Below are 22,729 nucleotides of genomic sequence, written 5' to 3' on the forward strand. Positions count from 1 at the left end.
ACGGGCATGCCTGCTTAGTAATGTTATCCAAGCGGTGGTACAGGGCATTGGAGTCTCCATGCTGCTTTGTGGAGTGTGATGCGAAGATTCATTTCTGTGATCCCTGGCATACTGTTTTTTGCATCTTAACTGTGATGTGGAGGTTAGGTATCTTCCCATAATGTTGGGGCGAATGCTGCCTTCATATAGCTCCTTGCCAATGCATTCAGAAGACAATTGATTCAGCCAGTCCTGTTTGCTCTATGCTACATGGATTCTAAACTTGTAATGCTGCAAATACACCTCCTACCAGTGGTGGTGCTGTCACACCTCCATTTTGCATTTCTCAGCTCATCATTCGATGCTGTAGAGACACTACTGTGTTCCATCTGCTTCTCTGCTCTAGAATGTATGGCTTGCAAATCCAAACTTGAATTACATCTGTGAATCCTGGTTCAGTTATCGCCACACTCTAACTGTGCTTCTCCTGAACATTACACTTAGGAACAGGAGTAGACTATTCGTTCCCTTGAACCTGTGCTGTCATTCTTGGTCTTGACTCCTGCGTGCAGCACTCCAGGAGACAGACTAGTCTATTTAATTGGTGGGTTGCAATAGTGGCTCAGAGTTAGGGCAGGAACCTGTTCTTCCAGGTCTCTGTCTCTATTTATAGTGTACTCGCAAATTCCAAATTTCACTCCCCTGCCATGGACAGGTGCCCAGGCATTGGTGGGGTCTTGGGAATGGATTGCTTCCTTGGGTTGGAGGTCTGTTGCATGATGTGGGGTGAAACTCCAAACCACAGGAAATTCTCTAAAAAGAAAATTTGTTTTCAACATTCCCATGCTAAGGAGCAGGAAAACAATCATCCTGCTGCTTATCGCTGCTGGTTAACCCCAGTTGCAAAGTGGGTCTGCATGGAGTTTGCGGTTAAAGATAGAGTTAGGCCTGATGCAGTGCCTTACGTAGTAAAATAGTTTCCTGCCACTCACCATCTCGGGTTAGGCATTTAAGTTGGGTGAGGAAAAATAGGGCCATCAGAAACAGATAGAGAGAGAAAACGAGGATAAGATTGGAAAACCATTAAAAAAAATCAATCCCTCAAGAACAAGAAAATCCGGTATCTGTACAGGGCAGATATCCTGGTATCAGGCTGCACCAGTAACACCGTTACATCTATTAATAAGATTGTCACAATAGCAGATTGTCTCTCTTCACAAATACAATATCTTGTTTTCTTTACCCACAGCACCCAGTTACAGACTGGAACCAGTAAGTGCAGTTGGGATCCTCTCGGTTATCCTTAATATCATGTGCGGAGCTCTCAATCTGATCCGTGGAGTTCACCTCATAGAACATAATTTTCAGGTAATTGAGAAATTGGCAAAATATTCTCACAGGTGTCATGAAGTAGCTAACAGCAGAGTTGAGGAACATTTTATTCCCTATTTTCTTTCGTTTTTTTCCCTACCTCAACAAAAATAGACAAAATGTAAACTATTAGATTGATTTGATGCTTTGCACATCACTTAATTGGTCCAGTTCTATATTTATATAATATATATATTCTATATTGTCTCGAACCTAGAAGAATGACAGGTATTCTAATTGAAATATATAAAATTCTTAAGTAGCTTGGAAGGAAGGGTAGATGCTTGCAGGACGTTTCTGCTGGCTGGCGAGTCGAGAACTAGGGGACGAAGTCTCAGAATAAAGGGTTGACCATTTAGGTCTAAGATGAGGAGAAATTTCTCCACTGAAAGTGTTGTGAATCTTTGGAATTCTGAACCCCAGAGAGCTGTGGATGCTCAGTCATTAATTGATAGATTTTTGGATACTAAATAAAGGAATTAAGGGATATGGGAATAGCGTAGGAAGGTGGAGTTGAGATACACGATCAGCTATGATCTTATTGAATGGCAGAGCAGGCTTGAAGGACCAGCTCCTATTTTTTATGTTCATTTACTGTGCCTGATCTCCCTGTAGTCATGGTCAGGTTACATAGCTAGGTGGTGTTGGCCCTTTTGTTAATATAACATGGCAAAAAATACCTTCATCGATATTTATGAAGACTCTGAGCAGCAAGTGACCCAGTACAGGCTCCTGTGAAACTCTTATAGTGTAGTGTTAGCTGTGACTCAGTTGGCAACACTCTCATCTCCAGTCAGAAGGTTGTAAATTAAAGTCCTACTCCAGAGACATAAACACAAAATCCAGGCAGGCACTTCAGTATAGTTCTGAGGGAATACTGTACTACCGGAGGTGCTGTCTTTCAGATGAAAAAGGCCCCGTCTGCCTTGTCAGGCGGATGTAATAGATTCCGCAGCACTATTTTGAAGAAGAGCAGGGGAGTTCTTGCGAGTGTACTTATCCCTCAACCAACATTGTTAAAATATTATTCCGTCATTATTACATTGCTGTTTGTGGGAGCTTGCTGTGCACAAATTGGCTGTGGCATTTTCTACATTACAGCAGTGACTACACTTCAAAAGTACTTCATTGGCTGTGAGGTGCTTTGAGATGTCCTGAGCTTGTAAAAGATGCTTTATAAATACAAGTTCTTTCTTTTCAGGCTGATCTTTATTCATTTGTTGTCACTCTCTGATTTTCACTCATTTACTAATGTACAATATTTCTGTGATCTTTCACTTTTAACAGTAACATGTTCTTCTTTCAGAAAATCAAATACCTCTCAACTAGTTTTAATTGCATCCTCAAAAATAGCACGAAGCTCCTTCCAGTGGCTCAATGCACATATAAATATATATAGCCTCGGTTTAACGTCTCATCTGAAAGGTGGTGCCTCCGACAGCACAGCGCTCCTTCAAGTCCTGGAGTGGGATTGAACCCACAACCTACTGACTCAGAGGCGAGAGTGCTACCTACTGAGCCATGGCTGACAGTAATTGAGTAATTCAGGCCAAAATGATGCGAGGTTCAAACCCTGGTCTGTGCTAAGTTAGCTTAACAGCCAGGGGAGTGGTGAAGCACCACAGTTAATCTTAGAAAACCTTGGCTAAGGAGAGGAAAATTTGGCCGGGGTTACTGCTTCAGATCTATTCAGTGACCTCCCTGTCCCACCCCTACCTTTAATTTGCTGAAAGACGTCAGGTGAGGGCAGAATCTGGGTGCAATGTTCCCTGAGATTGAATCGCCGATACTGTCCAGGCGCAATCAATAGTTACTTGGATGAGATGCCGGAGGGTGACTAGTGTCTGTGGAACTATAGCCTGTATGGGTCAGGAGAGGGAAGGAGGGAGAAAAGTAATGGAAAAAATTAGGATGGGGATTCCATTAGATTTCTGTGGCATGGCTTGTTGACTTTAAATTCCTGTTCACTGTTCATTAGGCTCTCTCTGCTTCAGATAAGCATTAACACCATCTCATAAAATGCAGTTTGACATTTTTCCAATAGCAGGGAAGAGCAGGGGAGTGGGATTAATTGGAAAGCTCTTTCAGAGTGCTGGCACAGGCACAATGGGCCGAATGGCTTCCTTTTGTGCCCTATAATTCTAATTTCCAAGTTCACTTTTGCAACTTTTCTTTTGCATATATTTTCTAGCCTCCTCTTAAAAATACGTTTATTGACATAATGTCCTTTTAAGATGCAAGCTTACAGAGGTACGAGCTCAGCTAGTTGTATAAAAGGAAATATTGTCTTCCTTGCAATTGCATGCAGTTTATTTTAACAAGCCAGTTTATGCTGATTTTAGTTTGTAGGTTGCTAGGAATTGGTATTGACCGAAGCAAAAGTCCAGTTTGCTAATCTTTTTCGTTGAATTAATATGAGTGAAGAGTTGAAAAGCAAAGCATTAACAACTGGAGAAAACAGCTGGTAATTGATAGGATAGATACAGATGAGGGAAGAAATCTGACTCATCTTGGCTCACCGAGCCACAAAGACATTACAGTCTCCATCATAGCTTCCAATTGATAAATGATTCCAGAGATTTTTGCCTACATTACTCCACTCAGTCAATTCCATGTATTGATCTCCCTGTTTGGAGCAGAGCTTCTTGACATCAGTCATTGTACCTCATTAGTTTAAGTCTGTGCTGTTTGTGTACAACTGCTGCATTGAGTTTGTAGTAATATTCTAGATATTCAGTATACTGTCTTGCCAGCATCTCTAAAGTCACTTCTCAACTGCCTCCCTTCAATCTGAAAAGTCCAAGATTTTAACCATAATTCATTGTCCTCTTACTAGAGATCAGCCTCCTGGCTCATTTTTGCACTGTCTCCAGGATTGAATATCACCCTACCTCTCAGCACCTGTCTTGCCCTGACTTGTACACGGCTTTTTTCTGGTTATATAATCCCCATTGTTTGTTTTCTTGATTGCTGCTCTACAGTGATTAGACACATTGAATGTTGAATCTATTAATACTTGGCAGAAGCTATTTGAAAACTGTCACAGATTACATGTGTTACCCAGTTTTTGTTTCTTCCTGTGTGCAGTACATTACACTTTGCCTGTGTTAAATCTCATCTGCTGTGCTTCCATCCACTTATTTATGTGTCTAACTCATTAGAGCTTCCTCCACATTTGGCTTATTAGTCATGATAATGTCTAATTTATTCATTTTTAATTGTATACGGCAAGAGAAAGCTATGAATTTAGAAAGTGACAATTGTTGAACTTTTACTGATGCCTTATGGAAATATATTTTGCTAGTTCTTCATTATCACTTTGTTAACTTTATTTCTCACCAGGATGGCGATGAAGAAAAGTGGACGGTTGTTGCATTTCTTGTAGCTTTTATTACCTGTGTATTTCAGGTAAGGTTCGCTTTCCCTTTAATTGTTGTTAAATAAATGACTCTAGATCAAAGGCTACTCTAAATTAGCACAAGCATCTTACAGACGTTACTGTACTGGGGCACAAGTGGTTAGCGATTGGATCAACAGAGGTGAAGGGTTTGAGAGAAGGGAGAATGTTCTCTGTGATGGCCTCTAGAAAAGAGAAGGCTAAGGTTGGCTTAACAGAGGTCTTCAAATTATGAAAGGATTTGATAGGGTAGGCATAGCATAGCATAGCATAGCAGAGATGTTTCCACTTGTGGGAGAGACCAGAACTAAGGGTCGTAAATATAAGATCGTTGCTAATAAATTCAATAGAGAATTCAGGAGAAACCTCTTTTCCCAGTGATTGATTAGAATGTGGAACTCGCTGCCGCAGGTAGAGGTTGAGGCAAATAATATAGATGCTTTTAAGGGAAAGCACACGAGGGAGGAAGGAATAGAAGGATATGTTTATGGGGTTGGATGAAGACGGGTGGGAGGAGGCTTGTGTGAAGCATAAACACCAGGCTGTTGGGCCAGATGGCTTGTTTCTGTGCTGTAAATACTTTGTAAAAAGGGCCGCAGGTTTGAAGCAGGTCCCATTTCAAATATTTTATTCTCAGTTTTTGTTTCTTTTAAAATTCTTTCCTTGCAGTTTATTCCTTTCATCTTCTGTTGGTTGCCTTTTTAAAAAGATTTGTTCATGGGATGTGAGTGGCGCTGCCAAGGCCTGCATTTATTTCCCATCCCCACACAACTTTCTTGGCCATTTCAGAGAGCAGTTAAGAATCAGTGAGTCTGGAGTTATATATAGGCCAGACCAGATGAAGATGGCAGATTTCCTTCCCTGAAGGATCCAAGCTGGTAGTTTGGACAATATGGTAGTTTCATTGTCACCATCACTGATACTAGCTTTTTATTCCAGATTTATTTAATTAACTAAATTTAAATCTCCCAGCTCCTGTGGTGAGATTTGAACTTGTGTCTCTAGATCACTAATGCAGGCCTCTGGATTACTAGTCCAGCAACATAACCCACTGTGCTACTGTACCCCCATTTGTTTTGTTTGCCCCTGTGTCCATCTTTAGCTGCGATCAGTAGCCATCTCTTTTTGTCTGTCTCTGTGCCTCATAAACGTTACACACACAAGGCCATTCAATCCAACAAACTTCTTCGTCGCAAATCCTGTTTTTCTGACTGTTCTCCAGGTGCTGTGTCTTTACATAGAATTACATTCTTTCTTTTTTTTCTTTTGGGCCTCCTTATCTCGGGAGACAATGGATACGCGCCTGGAGGTGGTCAGTGGTTTGTGAAGCAGCGCCTGGAGTGGCTATAAAAGCCAATTCTGGAGTGACAGGCTCTTCCACAGGTGCTGCAGAGAAATTTGTTTGTCGGGGCTGTTGCACAGTTGGCTCTCCCCTTGCGCCTCTGTCTTTTTTCCTGCCAACTACTAAGTCTCTTCGACTCGCCACAATTTAGCCCTGTCTTTATGGCTGCCCGCCAGCTCTGGCGAATGCTGGCAACTGACTCCCACGACTTGTGATCAATGTCACACGATTTCATGTCGCGTTTGCAGACGTCTTTATAGCGGAGACATGGACGGCCGGTGGGTCTGATACCAGTGGCGAGCTCGCTGTACAATGTGTCTTTGGGGATCCTGCCATCTTCCATGCGGCTCACATGGCCAAGCCATCTCAAGCGCCGCTGACTCAGTAGTGTGTATAAGCTGGGGATGTTGGCCGCCTCGAGGTCTTCTGTGTTGGAGATATGGTCCTGCCACCTGATGCCAATATCAGAATTACATAGAATGTACAGAAACTGGCCATTTGCCCCAAATGCTTCATACAAAGAACAAAGAAAATTACAGCACAGGAATTGGCCCTTCGGCCCTCCAAGCCTGCGCCGATCCAGATCCTCTATCATACTGATGGTTATGCTCCGTCGAAGCCTTCTCCCACCCCTCATCCTATAACTCTATTAGCAGAATCTTCCATTCTTTTCTCCCTCGTGTTTGTCCAGCTTCCCTTGAAATGCATCTATGTGGTTCACCTCAGCTGTTTCTGCAGTAGCATCAATTTTCTTGTCTATCTTGCGTATCACGCTTCCCCTCATATATTCAGCATATTGAAATGATTCTGAAACATCAGTAACATATGGCTGATGCTGGAAATCTGAAATGATGCTGGAATCACTCAGGAGGTCATGCAGCATTTGTTGAGGGAGAGAAAAACAGAGTTAATGTTTCAGGTTGATGACCTTTCATTAGAACTGGAAGATTTAAATGATTCTGAAGTTCTCCTTTTCAGTTGGATCCAAACCTATCTTATTCGAGTAGCAACACAAGTAGTGCAGTTTTTCTGCTGAACGATGGAAATCCTCCTCTTCATCCTTTGTTCGTTCTGTATTCCCTGTATATCTGTTTTCCCAGCAAAACTCTGTGATATTTGGTATTTTTCCTGAGATGGGTGAGGGGCTGATGTATTTTTTTTTTAGTTATCTGGAAAGGTTGATCTTGTAAATTCTTTATTTCTGTCAGGAAACATATTTTTAGAGGCCAGAAAATCCCTCTTTGCCATGCTTGTTGAACTGAATGACATTTCATGGAAATTTTTAAAATGCAAATCATGGGTGTTTGAGCTACAGTTGTTACTGGTTTTAAGTATCTATGTGTTTGCCTGGTGCTTCAGTCTTACTGCATGATTGCTGATGTCTGGAGGCCACTGATTCTCGTATCATCCCAGTAAATTTACTGATGTTATCTCATGTAGGCTAGAAGACGTTTCAGTTGTACTCAGCCTTGGTCAGACCCGCTCTGCAATATTGGGTTCAGTTTTGGGCATTGCGTCTCAGGAATGACATATTGGCCTTGAAGGGGTTTCAGCACAGATTCACTGGAATGACACCTTGGGTTAAAATATGAGGACATGCTGCATATACTTGGCTTGTAGTTCCTGGGGTATAGAAGATTAAGGGCTGAATTAGTTGAGGTGATTAAAATGATGAAGGGATTGAACAAGATAGATGCCGAGTAACTATTTCCTCTGCTGGGGAACTCACAATGAGCAGAAACAGCCTTAAAATTAGAGTTAGACACTTTTTCATACAAATGTAGTGGAAATCTGGAACTCACTTCCCCCAAAAGGCTGTGGACACTGGATCAATTGAAATATTCAAGACTGAGATTGGTAGGGTTTTGTTAAGTAAAAGCATCAAGGGATAGTCATCAAAGGCAGGTAGATGGAGTTAAGGTACAGTTCACCCAGGATCTGATTGAATGGCAGAACAGGCTTGAGGGGCTGAATGGCCTGTTTCTGTTCCTATGAGTTTAAGTTTGCAGAGGATTACTAAGTGAAATAATACATTAAACAGTTTTTGATTTGTGTTTACCCTCTCTTTCAGTCTCTATCTATGATGGCTACTGTGTGAACAACACTTCAGCTGACTTGTATGAATGAAGCATGATTTTGTTGATTGCATGCCATACTGTTTGGGTCAATGTGTTTTTAATGGTTGAATCTATTCTTTTTCCAGTGTTACCTATACCTGTTCTATGCGTCGGCCAGGATGATCAAAGCGCCCGGAGCGTTGATTCTCATTTGCATATGCAATTCTTATTTATTTGGGCTGAGGAACGTTTGGCAGATCCTCTTCCACCTTGGGGTTGCCTCTCTGTCCACGCATCAGATACTGACGAGGAAACTCACTGAGAGACCGCCTGACTGCGGAGTCTGACACCCCAGAGCACCCAGGACCGAGATCATCACCACTGATGGAAAGGAACAGCGACTGAGTGTTCTCAAACGTGCCTTCAATATGTTTAATAATATCGTCATCATCACCACAGAAATAAAACCCTTGAGACTTCAAAAAGGAAATGTAAAATGGCCCCATTCCCAAAATGTAAGAAGTCCCATCGAAAGAGAAATGGAATTTTCATTGGGAGGAGAGGAGGATGATGACTCGGTTACAGTGTGCTACCATCCAAATACTTCACAGTAATCTGCAAGTTTAGTGTGGGACAGTAAAACCATAGAAATAGCTGGATCGATGTCCCATGGTGCTGCACGGGCGAATCGAGAACAAGGGTTAGTTTTCAAGGGAAGCAGGTTTAGAGGGTTGTAGATAATTGAAACAGGGAAGTGCAGATGTATTCAACCCTTCTCTTAAAGTCATGCATTCTTCCCTTATTTTTATATTTGCACTTTAAATTGCTATGTCCACATTTATAATGGCAATTGCCTGGGTAAACTTGCCACTGTTACCAGTGCTGGTACTGCAGCATCACCACTGTGGAGAGGGTATAATTATAAGGGACAGGTTTACACAGACAGGATCCATTCTAGATGTAGATGTAGCAATTTGTAATGGGAAAAATTGGTGGGAAGTGTGTGCAGGCACATGAGCTTTGTTCACAGATATGAGTGAGAGATGGCTTTACGTAACACACACAGGTGAGTTTAACATTCTTGTCTGCATATTAAGTAAAAAGCCCTTGTGCAGGCGACTGGGTCTTAAGTTCTTTCACCTTGGATACTGTGTGCAGGATTTATAATAATTGGAAACAGATGGGATGATTCCCTGTTATCTGTAAGGATTTTGAGTGAAATGAGTTTTGAATAATTTTAAGCCAAACCTTTACATAACTTCACACAAACACAAAAGAAAAGTACTGAGAATGCTGAGAATCTGAACAGAAATAGAAAATACTGGAAATACTCAGCAGGTCAGGCAGCATATGTGAAGAGATTTCCCAGGGTGCTGCATGCATTCTGATGAACGGTCACAGACCTGAAACATTAACTCTTTTTTTCTCCACAAATACTGCCTGACTTGTTGAGTATTTCTAGCATTTTCTGCCTTTACGTAACTTGACACATTAGATTGGGGTTGTTAGTTTAGAGACCCCATTAGGAATCTGATGCAGGAACCTGAAAATTTTACAGTGAAATGTTTGCGTGCTTGGAGAGATGGGGAGGGCTCCCTTTCTGCAGTAGGGAGTGGATGGGGGAAGATGGAGTGGATGGGTTTGTGTTGTACCTGGCCTGGTACTGGCACAGTGGCGCAGTGGTTAGCACCGCAGCCTCACAGCTCAGCGACCTGGATTCGGTTCTGGCTACTGCCTGTGCGGAGTTTGCAAGTTCTCCCTGTAACACGTGGGTTTCCTCTGGGTGCTCCGGTTTCTTCCCACATGCCAAAGATTTGTGGGTTGATAGGTAAATTGACCATTGTAAAATAAATTGCCCCTAGTGTAGGTAGATGGGGATGTGAGAAGGATATGGGATTAATGTAGGATTAGTATAAATGGGTGGTTGATGGTGGGCCGAAGGGCCTGTTTCAGTGCTGTATCTCTCTATGATTCTATGATACTGAGACTACTGTACAGGTCTCCAGGTTAGACATCACTTCCCTTGATAAGCACAAGAATTGACCCAAGGTGTAGAATAGTCAGAAATGAGAATAATGGAATACACTCAAAATTCTGGACTAATAATTCAACTTTATTAATTTCAAAGTATATCAGAACATGCAATGCGAACCTATATTCTACTATGGATGACTAATTGGTGCTAGCAATAAAGTATTCGAAATAGAAGCAAGTGAAGTACCTACAAACACTGCGAGCAGTCAACTTTATGTTGATTACAGTTCTGTAGTGACTGACCAAGTCTATCGTTTACACCTCAATTCTAGAGAAGGACAAGATAGTATATTGACAATGGCTTATCGTCCAATTACTATTTGATTTAAGTCAAAATATCCAATCACATGCTGGTCCCTTAGTTTGAATAAGCCCACCTTGGTAGTGTCAATTTTCTTTAAACTTTCTTCAGTCAGTTTCCATCAGTTGGCAGGGGAAGTGCTTGGGGGCAGTTCCAGTAGTTTTCTATCATTTGCAGCATTTGGGGGTCATGGGATCAATTGCAAGTCTCATCCGTCCAGCTGGTCAACTTCCAGATAAGGATGTTTACCAAGAAGGCTCACAGACCATTAAGTTCTGTGTTAACACACTTCTCTAAGGTCTTTCAAGGCCTAGGCCTTCATTACTTTAGACAGATAGTTTCCTTAACTATAAGGTCTTCCTGATAATGCTGTCTGTTTTTTTGTCATAGTTCAGCAAATTTGATCTTAAAAGGCCGAAAGAAGAAAAGAAAATGATGCTTCCAGCCCCGTCCACAGTTTGATGCAGGGCATGACGGTTTATTATGGTCAGGCTTCAGCTGCGGTCAATTTTAGTAAAGCCAATTACTGTCGTATAAAGGCTTTTGAAAGACAAGGGGAAAAGCCCTGTGTTAGCTGTTGGTGTGTGTGATTCTGATCATGACTTTTAAAAATAGATTCACATTTATTAATAGAACAGATCAAGACATAAAATGTTTGAATTTAGTCCAATAGTTCACATCTTCAAATGGTAATTATACTGTCTGGTGGAGGGGAGGTGATGCAACTTCTCTACAGCTCATCTGGTTCCAGAGACTCTATTGTTTTTCATTTAAATGGGACGTTGGAATAATTTGAGACTGTGTTTGTAGCCAAACTACTTACTCACAAGCCTTTCTATTGCAACAAGCACATCCAAATTATTTAAATCCATTTTTTCTTTGCTCTATAATTCTTTAGGAATAGGTGTCAAATATCCTTTTGGTCAGCTATGTGGCCTGGTCCAATCTGCACCTTCTCCTTTGTTATCTCTTGCCCCACCCCCACCTCACTTGTTTATAATCTGTGACTTTTCTAATATTTGTCAGTTCCGAAGAAGGGTCACTGACCCGAAACGTTAACTCTGCTTCTCTTTCCACAGATGCTGCCAGACCTGCTGAGTGATTCCAGCATTTCTTGTTTTTGTTTCAGATTTCCAGCATCCGCAGTATTTTGCTTTTATTTATCCTTTACTCTTTGTTTAGATGCTATTTTTTCTTTACTGTTTCACTGTTCGATTCATTTTTCAAGTGCTGTCAGTACTTTAGCAAGGTTGACTGTGCCATCCTATTCAGTCGCAGGGCTGGGATGGGGGTCAGGGCTTGGTTTTGAGGAACTCGAGTCAGGGCCACTATCTTTCCATGTTTTCAACTGAACCCAAACTGTCCCAGGCCTTTCTTGATCAGTGCAAACCCAAACGTTACCCTTCCTTACATCACCACCGTTCTGCGCCCTCTATTCTCCTCATCACTGTGGTATGCCAGTGTTCAGCCAAGCATCAGATCTTCCCAGATCCAAAAGGTGAATGCTACCTTTCCGTTCTGACACAGTCACAGTGATGCAGTGTGACTTATTTTAATCAGTGACTTGTAAAAGGCACAGGATAACTTTGGCAGCCTGAAAACAGTGCTGCCCAGTCTTTAATCCAATTGATTGCAGGCAATGACACACAAGATACCATACAGCACAGGTGAAGCAAGTTTTGAAGGGAAAGTAATATTCTTTGGGAGGGAAGGCAATTGATGAATTGGAAAACTTTTTAAACTCCTGATCAGTGACACTTTTTTTTGTATTGCGCCTGTGAAGGGAATGGAAATCTCATGCCAATGTTTAAATCACAGAATCGATTCAGATAATACACCAGGGGCAGGATTTTATTCTGCCTTTGGACACTGGAATAGAGGCGGGGGGCACGCAAAATGGCATTGGTTAGCGTTGGGTGGTGTACCGGACAGTGGCCTGACCTCATGCCGTTTTGTCCGTGGCAGAGAATTTGGAGGGCGGCCCTTCTGCCTGTGGCCAATTGAGCCATATAAGTAGCCACTTAAGGGCAGCTTCCTGCCTCCGTTTCCATTTCGCTGATGTTGGAGGGGTCCGCCGCTGCAGGAGACACTGCCAGCTGACACCTGGCGGCCTCCTAGCAGGCTCGGGGGGTGGGGGAGCTCCTTTATCTGGGGTATTCCATAGTCCATGGAGGGCCTTCCCCTTCCCTCACTGTTAAATAGTGCATTAAATAGTGACAACTTGATTCTGCACGAAGAAGCCTAAATTTTAAATAGCAGTCTGAGGCGTAGCTGAATGTACTGCTCAAACCTAGGGATTCACGAGGCACAGTAGATTCAGGATATAGAATCATAGAATGGTTACAGCACCGAAGGAGGCCATTCGGCTAGTTGAGCCCATGCTGGCTCTCTGGAAGTGCAATATAATCTATTCGAACTCCCCACCCCTTTACCCATAGCCCTGAAATACTTTCTCTTCAGGTGCTTATCCATTTCCCTTTTGAAATTCAATCTGTCTCCACTACCCTCATGCAGTGCATTCTAGATCGTAACCACTTGCTGCATCAAAAAGTTTCCCCCCACGTCACCTTCGGTTCTTTTTCCAATCACTTTAGATCTGTATCTTCTGGTTCTCGACACTTTTGCCTACATTTAAATCACAGAACTGCTTCAGATAATGCACCAGGACTCCCATTACTTGGTAAATCTGCCTTATTTACGTTACAGGATGGATTTTATGGTACTGGTGGCAACACAAAAACAACTGCACATGCGCACCTTTGCACATCTAGTTTGAAGGGAACAATTTCACTCTATGTACTCTGTCTAGGTTCCTCATGATTTTGAACACCTCTATCAAATGTCCTCTACCCTTCCTCTTACAGGCTTTAAAATTACATTAGTGCTCATCTCCTGTTCTGTCCTACACTCTTCACTATGATCCTTGGCTCTTTGCCCTGGTTTCTCAATAGGGGACATGAAGCAAATCTTATCAGACCAACTCCTTGTTAAATATATTCCAAATAAAGTAGAACAAGTGGTCAATTGACCTCCAAGCCTGAGTGGAAATTCCAGTCCATTGCCATGTGTACCTGCTAGGAGTTCTCTGGTGCTCATATTCAGGGTGATCTGAGTCTGCCAACCTGACCAGAACAAGGGGACATAATCTTGGAAATTGAACTAAACCAGATAACAGTGAATCAAGAATTTAAAAAAATCCCTCGCACAAAGGGAAGGCAGTGGCGTAGTGGTAATGTCACTGGACTAGTAATCCAGAGCCCAGGCTAATGCTTTGGGGCATGGGTTTGAATCCCACCACGGCAGATGGTGAAATTTGAATTCAATTAATAAAAAAATCTGGAATTAAAAGCTAGTCTAATGGTGACCATGCAACCATTGTTGATTGTTTCACTAATGGTCCTTTAGGGAAGGAAACCTGCCGTCCTTACCTGGTCTGGCCTAAATGTGGCTCCAGACCTGCAGCAATGTGGTTGACTCTTAAATGCCCTCTGAAATGGCCCAGCAAGCCACTCAGTTCAAGGGCAATTAGGGATGGGCAATAAATCAGCAATGCCCACATCCCACAAATGAATAAAAAAAAGAGTTGTGGCATGAACTGGCCTGAGGGTCCTTGGGTAGAATCTTAACTGTAGTGCTTAAAAGTGAGGTAGTTACCTAGTTGTGAAAGAGTATTGAGGGATATGGAGAAAGGGCAGATATTAGGAAGAGGGATCTGTCCAGAAGTAAAACAAAATAGCTGATCATAGGAACATTGGAAATAGGAGGAGTAGGCCATTGGGCCCCTCGAGCCTGCTCCATCATTCAACTAGATCATGGCTGATCTTCTACCTCAATGCCATTTTCCAGCACTATTGCCGTATCCCTTGATATCTTTAATATCTAGAAATCCATCAATCTCTGTCTTGAATATACTCAATGACTGACCCTCCACTGTCCTCTAGGATAGAGAATTCCACAGATTCACCACCTCTGGTAAAGAAATTCCTTTTCATCTCATTCCTAAATAGCCTGCCTCTTATTCTGTGTCCCTGGCTCTAGACCTCCCCCGCCCCCCAAACCCCGCACCACCCCAGCTAGGTGAAACATCCTTGCTGCGTCAACCCTGTTGAGCCCTGTATGCTTCAATGAGATCACCTCTCATTCTTCTAAACCCTAGAGAATACAGGCCCATCCTCCTCAATCTCTCCTCATAGGATAATCCTGTCATCCCAGGGATCAGTCTGGTGAACCTTCATTGCACTTGGATCAGACTTGTTGTGCCAAATTGCCCAGCATGTTGTCAATTCCAGCAGTTTATTGCCAGAGCACCTGGGCAAAAAGATCCAAGCTTGACTATGCCTCTTTCTTGCTGTATCGTCTGGAGTTTTACAGGAATTAAATAATTTTTGTTGGGGGGCACGGGGTAGCGAAGCATCATACAAAAAGGAATTGAAAACCGATATGGATCACTGTGTTAATTTGTGAACGGTGGCTACAGGGTAATATGGGGGACACCAATGATCAGTGCACACTGTCCATGCACTGACTTTAAAAATAAGTCTGTGAAGTTCCTGTACTGGGAACGTTTGCCAGCCTGATTGCTGACGAAGTACTTATTTAATACTGTGTATAGGGATAGGTGTAGCTTTGTTGCATTTGCTCTTCCCTTTGTTAAACGCACTAAGGTTATAAGATTTTAAAGAATTGTTAGTGTGAAATTATATTTACTTGATTTGGATAGGAAAAACAGCACCAAATCACTACTGTTACGACCAGGTGAGAAAGGTGTCCAGGGGTCCCTTTCAGCCTTCACCTGGTCTTACTGTAACAAGGTTTAATTTTAAATCCACTGTGTTTTTAGCTCCCTCCTTGGTGAATCCAAAGAAACCAGCACAAACAGGCTTTGTTAGGTTTAAAGAAGAAAGGTTGAAATTTATTAAACTCTAATTCGGCTTATGCCTACGGATACACGATGAACCCACGCTAGCATGCAAACGCGATACACACGCAAATAGAGACAGCAAAGAGCAAAAGAAAATGAAGTGGAAAAGTTTGAGGCAATATCTGAAGAGTTGTTGTTACGGTTCTTCGAGCTCACTGTAGAATCCTTGATTGTAGGTAGATCTTGCTTTTTGTTTGGGCTCAATATTCTTCTTGATGAAGGGTCACTGGCCTGAAATGTTAACTCTGCTTCTCACTCCACAGATGTTGCCAGACCTGCTGAGTATTTCCAGCATTTTTTGTTTTTATTTCTTCTTAAACCTTGTTCGCTGTAGGAGACTTTTCTCTCTTGGTGTTCATGTGTCTTCATGGATTCAGAGACTTGTGAAAAAGAGATGGGAGCAGGCAGACATTTGAGGCTGTGGCGAGCCAGCCAGGAGTGATCTCAGTGCAGGAGCATTCTGCTTTTTGCCCAAATTCTGTACAAATTCAAAGCACTCAGGTTGCCCAGCAGGTTAGTCGTGTGACTAGCTGGTTTGATCCTGTCTGTTAGTGTATTCGGCCATCTTAGCAGTCAATCTGGAATGCGAGCTCCCCCACCTTCAACGTCTGGTGATCAAAAGTCCATTGTGGGTTGAATGAGTCAGGGAATGGTCCTTTGTCCTTTCCAAGCAATGTCTGTTAATATGCAAATGTCTTTCCAGCCAAGGGTCCATTGTGGATTGAATGTGTCAGAGAATGGCTGCTTTGTGTTTCCAAACACTGTCTGTTAACATGCAAATGTCTTTCCAGCCAAGATCTGGCAATTTTTTTAAAGCAAGTCCTTTCTTCACTTCAACAACAGTTTGAAATTTCAATGTCCATGTGGCAAAATTAATATGCCTCATGCTTGGTAGGCTGGGGCCTGCATGAAACTTCATGTGTGGAAGATATTGCATGTCAGTGACTACAATAAGCAAAATATTTTATAGTGAGGGCAACCTTTTGTAAAAATAGAAGAGACCCAAAACTTGCCATTTTGCGGTTGTTGGGAATTGACTTTTGGAACCTGTATCAATTCAGCAAGAGCCTTGCAGTCCAGCTGAGGTTATACTCAGCTAGTGGCCTCATTTGCTGTGGTTAAACATAACAGGAGGCCTGCATGTTTTTGAGTTTGTCTTGTGACTCTGCCTGTATTCACAAGACACACCAGAATGGTTGCATTACAGGTAGCTGGTAAGGTTTTGCATTGTGTGAGAGCATAAGACTTTTTAAAGTATAGGAAAATGCTGTTTGTCTCCTTTATTCTGCATCAGCTCCATCTATCCACCGTTTTGTCATATCCCTCAATCCCTTCACAGTCTCCAGAGCATGTGTGTGTGTTGAGTGGATTTAGACCCAGTTCTCGCTGATGGGTGGAATATCTTTCAACTACTGATGAACTGGAGTGGTCGGTATGTTACTTAGACTAGTAGATATGTTGCCGAGTTTGAGGTTGCCAGATGCACTTAAATTTAGAAGGTTTGGGGGTGGGGAGGTATTTGGATCAAATGAGAGTACGGTGCAGATCAGTTATAAAGTAATTGAATACTAGAACAGGCCTGAGGGGCTTAATGGTGTTGCTGCAGAAAGGGCTTTAATCCACATTGTTGCAGTTTTAAGGCTAGCACTGCAGGTTTCACAAGGCAACTCTCTTGATCATTGTAACACTAGAGCTCACAGATGTGGGAGCTTTTTAAAAACTTATTCAAACATTCTACCATTTGATCATTTTTTTGTGTTGAGAGCAGCAGTAGAGGCTTTTCTATAATTGCAGCAAGTGTAATTTATCTGTGACCAGTTCTTGCTTTGCGTGTTGTCTGAGGGGTGCCTTTTGGGCAGTTCCACTGGCCTTCAGAGTCTGCCATGTGTAATGGCACGGGCAGGATGGGCCATGATGCACAGTGTCTGCGATTGTAAAGTGCATCATACACTAATAATGCTGAGGGATGAAGAAACCCATTGATAGTTTGCATTGCAACTTCTGAATGTAAAACTGCAGCAGTATTGCAGCACGTGTTGATAACTCATCTGCTTAGGTGACATCAGAAGTAGCCTTGCTGCTTCACATCAAGATACACTGCGACATGTGATTATTGAACAAAGTTGCCCAAATTGATCAGACAAATGAGCCTCGGGTTTACCTGGTGAGGTTGCCTCACACCTCTTCAGCTTCACCGTATAACTGCTGTCCTTGCCATGTAAAGTTATAAGAAGAAAATGGGCATGTGATTAGACCATGCATCAAGTTTTCAAATGCCACTTTTCACCATTTCAATGGAAGCCACCTTCTTCAACATTGAAATGGAACTGGCTTTTGGGTGCCATTAAGTAGAGCCATGGACTTGTGGCTGCAGTGCTCCATTTTGTATGGTCAGAAAGGAGTGCCAAAATAAAAAGTATAACTTGAATTTTGAGGTACCGGTCTCAAAGTCTGCAGTGACAGCCCTTCCAGTAATTGAATGAAATGTGGGACAGCTGCCTGAGTTTTGATAACGAGGATGGGTTTGGTATAATAAAATATCCTTTAATCATTTATTAATAAAAGGATTTATGGAAAACTCTTACATTAAAAGTTACATATGGATTATGTCAAAATGTGTGTAAAACAAAAGTCTTGCAGTATTTATGTGACAGTCTGAGCTACTGGTAGAATCTTACAGTATAAAACGAGGCCATTCGGCCCATCCTGCCCGTGTCAGATCAGTTCTGTAAAAATCTGCCTACTGTTTCGGAGCATATTTATAAACCTTTTCCTTGAGTGAAAAGGTGTACCTTTTAAAACAATTTATTTATCACTGTCCTGCAATAGGTAAAGGGAAATGTCTGCTGATATCTTATGTTTCTCACCAGTCTTGTTTTCATTGCATGTCATACTAACTTTCTTTATGCATTGTCAAGGAAATTACTGAAAAATAAAGATCTATTCTGTAAACGTATTTATTTTGAACCAATTGCCCGATTGTAGGCACAAGACCAATCGCCATCTCGCTTAAAATCTGAAAAGAACAAATACAACTTGATTGCCAGTGTGAAGAATCGGAGAATAATGAGTCTGGTGGTGCTGTCGTCGCTCATAAACCCGACATAAGGCATATACAGGCATACTAGCTCCTATAGGGAATGAGTCTTCAGCTTTTTGCAAACTTGTGTAATAAGATCCTGTTATGTCTGTGTGTGTATATATATATATATAGCTTGAATTTACATTGTGATATTTTTCTATGTTGAAGATGCAATCAGAAAAAAATGGACACTGAGCCAAAGGAGGAGAAAAACTTTGTATCAAAGATGTGGGTTTTAAGGAGAACCTTAAGTGGAGGTGATGATAGAGAAGGAATTCCAGAATGTGATGCCTAGGCAGCTGAAGGCACGTCTGCCACTAATGGGGTGAAGGGAGGAGAAATTCCCCAGAGTCAGAGAAATGGAGATTTTGAGGAGGAGCATGGATTTGTAAAACTGGAGGTGGTTACAGAGATCAGGAGAGGTAAAATCATGAAGGAAATTAAACATGATGAGAATTTTAAATTCGAGGGGTTGGAGGACGTGAATGAATTTGGTTAGTGAGGATGGGAATGATGGGTTGAGTATGACTTGGTGCAGGATAGGAATTGGGCTTCAGAATTTTGGATGAACTAAACTTTACAGGGCATGAAGGGCAGGAGGTTGGCTGGAAGAGATTGGAATAGTTGAGTGTGGGTGTGTCAACAGTATTAATGAAAGTTTCAGCAGCTGATGGGCTGAGGCAAGGCAAAGGTGGGCAACGCTACAGAGGTAGAGTAATAAAGTAGATTTGGGATTGAGCAGGTCACGCAAGCAAAAGGTCTGGATCAGACTGAAAAACTGAAGAGGGGAATTAAATTAATCGCAAGTGTACTTAGTTTGTGATGGGGTCTAAGCTTTGTTTAACGAGGAAACTCACTCATGCAAACAGTTTCACCACACAAGAGGCAGTGCAGGAGACAGGAGAAGTGGGGCTGAGAATTGTCAGTGTACATATGGAAGGTGAAACCATTATCTATGGATGATGTTGCTGAGGGGAGCATGTGGCTGAGGAAGAGGAGGGGAGTGCCAAGGTAAAACCATTGGAGGATTCCTGAGATTATATTGTGAAGACAAAAGAGAAGCCACTGCTGGAGGTGTGCTGCCTATAATTCAATAGGTAAGAGTAGAACCAGGCGTGGGAAGTCCCGCTGTCCTGGACAAAGGAAAAGAGGTTTTGGAGGTGGGTGGTGTAGTTAACCCTGTCAAAGGCTTTAGAGAGGATGAGGAGAAAATGCAGTGTGTCACAGAGTAAAGCTTTAGGGAAACTCTGCGTTGACAGGATAGGAATGGTAGGGGACATGATTGATGGAGATTGCATTTGGAGAGGTAAAAATGGAACCTGGGTAAGGTGGTGCTTCAGACATAGACAATGGATGATGACGAGAGGATGATTGTGTGGTTAACCAGATGGATGAATTGATAGAACAAATAGAAATAGATGGGTATGAAATGATAGCCATTACAGAGACATGGTTGCAAGATGACCACGGCTGGGAACTAAGTATGCAAGGGTATTTGATATTTCAGAAGGATAAGAAGAAAGGAAAAGGAGGCGGGATATTTCTGTAAATAAAGGATGAGATCAGTACAGTAGTGAGAAATGATCTTGGCTTGGAAGATCAAGATGTAGAATTAAAAACAAGAAATGCTGGAACCACTCAGCAGGTCTGGCAGCATCTGTGGAAAGAGAAGCAGAGTTAACGTTTCGGGTCAGTGACCCTTCTTCGGAAGGGTTCTGGAACCAACCCTGGAGCAGGCTATATTACACCTGGTAATGTGTAATGACCTCATAGTAAAGGATCCTCTAAGCAAGAGTGATCATAACATGATAGAATTTCACATTCAGTTTGAGGGTGAGACGTTTGGGTCTGAAACTAGTGTCTTAAACTTAAATAAAAGCAATTACAAGGGTATTTGGACAGAGTTGATGAAAGTGGACTGGAAAAATAAAAGAGAAATAAGCAGTAGAGAAGCAGTGGCAGACATTTAAGGAGATACTTTATGACTCTCAACAAAGATATTAAACATTGAGAAAGAAAGACTCAGGAGGATGCACTGTTTCTAACTAAGGAAGTTAAGGATGGTATCAAATTGAAAGAAAAGACATATGATGCTGCAAAGATTAGTGGTAGGCCAGAAGATTGGGAAAATTTTAGAAACCAGCAGAGGATGACTTTTTAAAAAGGGAGAAATTAGAGTATGGGAGTAAACTAGCAAGAAATATAGAAACAGGAAAAGCTTCTGCAAATATATGAAAAAGAAGAGAGTATCTAAAGTACGTTTTGGTCCCTTACAGGATGAGACTGGAGAATTAATAATGGGTAACCCTCTGAGTGAAGAAATGCATCCTTATCTCAGTCCTAAATAGCCGACCCCTTACTCTGAGATTATGATCCCTAGTTCTAGATTCCCCCACGAGGGGAAACGGCCTCTCAGTATCTACCCAGTCAAGCCCCCTCAGAATCTTGAATAACACAGGGATTTAGATTTGTGATTTGAAAATGCTCTTGTTTTACTAATCTGTGCTGACACTTAAGAACCATTGAGTGAAAGGATATCTGTTGTGATGAAAGGTCACAGACCTGAAATGTTAACTCTGTTTCTCTCTCCACAGATGTTGCCTGACCTGCTGAGTATTTCCAGCACTTTCTGTTTTTGTTTCAGTTCATGGCTGGTTTAAGCCACAAGTTGGAGCTGCAATCCACATGGCGTCCATTCAGCTGTTAATGGGGGAATTTTGTTGAAAGGGTTAAATGGATGGAAATAAGAAACTCCTGTTTGAAAGTGTGGATTTAGCGTATAATTTTCAGGTGAATTGATGATTCCCAATACCTAACCTTGTCTGCTGGCACTAAAATGTACACTGGCATGTTTAGCATTCACTAGAAACAGTTTTCCTGGAGTTGATATGTAGCCTCCGCCGACTCACCTCCACTGAAGGTTTGCAATGAGGCGGGGGGGGGGGGGGGGGGGGGAGGTTGCGCGGGGCAACCAACACTGCAGAATGGCTCAGCGACTGAGTGAGAGGGAGGTCCTGACAGAGAAGTTCCAGAAGAGGAGGGATGACCTGTACCCGCAGCAGGGGGTAGGAGGGCACAGATTGGCAGGTGTGGGAGGAGGTCCTGGGAGGTGACAGCCAGGAGCACTGTCCTGTAGCCATGGCTCCAGTGACATGAGTGTTCAAGGTAAGAACCCATTTTAAAAACACGATTCTCAGTAACTGCACCACCAGCATCACAACCTCAACACACTTCATCCACTATCCAACGATACACTGCCATTCACACACTCCATACTATTGAAGCCTTCAAAGGCACCACTCACACCTCAGATATATCGCACAGCTCTTCACCTATGTAAAGCATCACATACGCACTCACACACCTGTCAATACACTCATTCACAATCCCACACCTCTTCTCGGACAAGATGGCACATAACAGGTGACAAGTACAAGAATGGTTCCAGGGATGGAGGATTTTAGTTACAAGGTTAGGTTGGAAAAGAACAAAAAAGATTGAGGGGAGATTGAATAGAAATGTACAAGATTATGACAGGCTTAGATAAGTTAGACAAGGAAAACCTGTTCCCGTCAACTAATAGTACAAGGGCTCAGGGACACAGATTGAATGTTTTAGGCAAAAGATGCAGGGGGAATATGAGGAAGCACTTTTTTACGCAGTGGGTGGTGACGACCTGGAACTCACTGCCCACAAGGGTGGTGGAAGTGGAGACAATCAATGACTTCAAGAGGAGGTTGGATGGCCACTTGAGAGAAATAGACTTGCAGGGCTACGGGGATTGAGCTGGGAAGTGGGACTGACTGCATAGCTCCATGGAGAGCTGGCATGGATTCGATGGGCTGAATGGCCTCCTTCTGTGCTATGAATAGAAACATAGAAAATAGTAGCAGGAGTAGGCCATTCGGCCCTTTGAGCCTGCTCCGCCATTCATTATGATCATGGCTGATCATCCAACTCAGTAGCCTGTTCCCGCTTTCCCCCCCATATCGTTTGATCCCTTTCGCCCCAAGAGCTATATCTAACATTTCTTGAAAACATACAATGTTTTGGCCTCAACTGCTTTCTGTGGTAGCGAATTCCACAGGCTCTCTGGGTGAAGTAATTTTTCCTCATCTCAGTCCTGAAAGGTTTACCCCATATCCTTAGACTATGACCCCTGGTTCTGGACACCCCCACCTTCGGGAACATCCTTCCTGCATCTACCCTGTCAAGTCCTGTTAGAATTTTATAGGTTTCTATAAG

The 22,729-nt window shown here is 42.4% G+C and overlaps 1 protein-coding gene across 9 annotated transcripts in view; it reads left to right on the forward strand.

Moving 5' to 3' along the window:
- The window catches only part of sec22c (SEC22 homolog C, vesicle trafficking protein), a 47,082-nt gene extending 28,728 nt beyond the window's left edge, over nt 1–18,354 (forward strand). For all 9 annotated transcript variants that reach the window (XM_068015617.1, XM_068015550.1, XM_068015607.1 and 6 more), the window contains 3 exons: nt 1,229–1,347; nt 4,693–4,758; nt 8,293–18,354. In XM_068015617.1, coding sequence (XP_067871718.1) covers nt 1,229–1,347; nt 4,693–4,758; nt 8,293–8,493 — 386 coding nt within the window. In that variant the 3' untranslated portion in view covers nt 8,494–18,354. The remainder of the gene's footprint in view (nt 1–1,228; nt 1,348–4,692; nt 4,759–8,292) is intronic.
- Nucleotides 18,355–22,729: the final 4,375 nt, after the last annotated feature.

The sequence above is a fragment of the Heterodontus francisci genome, chromosome 2 (genome assembly GCF_036365525.1).
Source record: "Heterodontus francisci isolate sHetFra1 chromosome 2, sHetFra1.hap1, whole genome shotgun sequence".
Lineage (NCBI taxonomy): Eukaryota > Metazoa > Chordata > Chondrichthyes > Heterodontiformes > Heterodontidae > Heterodontus > Heterodontus francisci.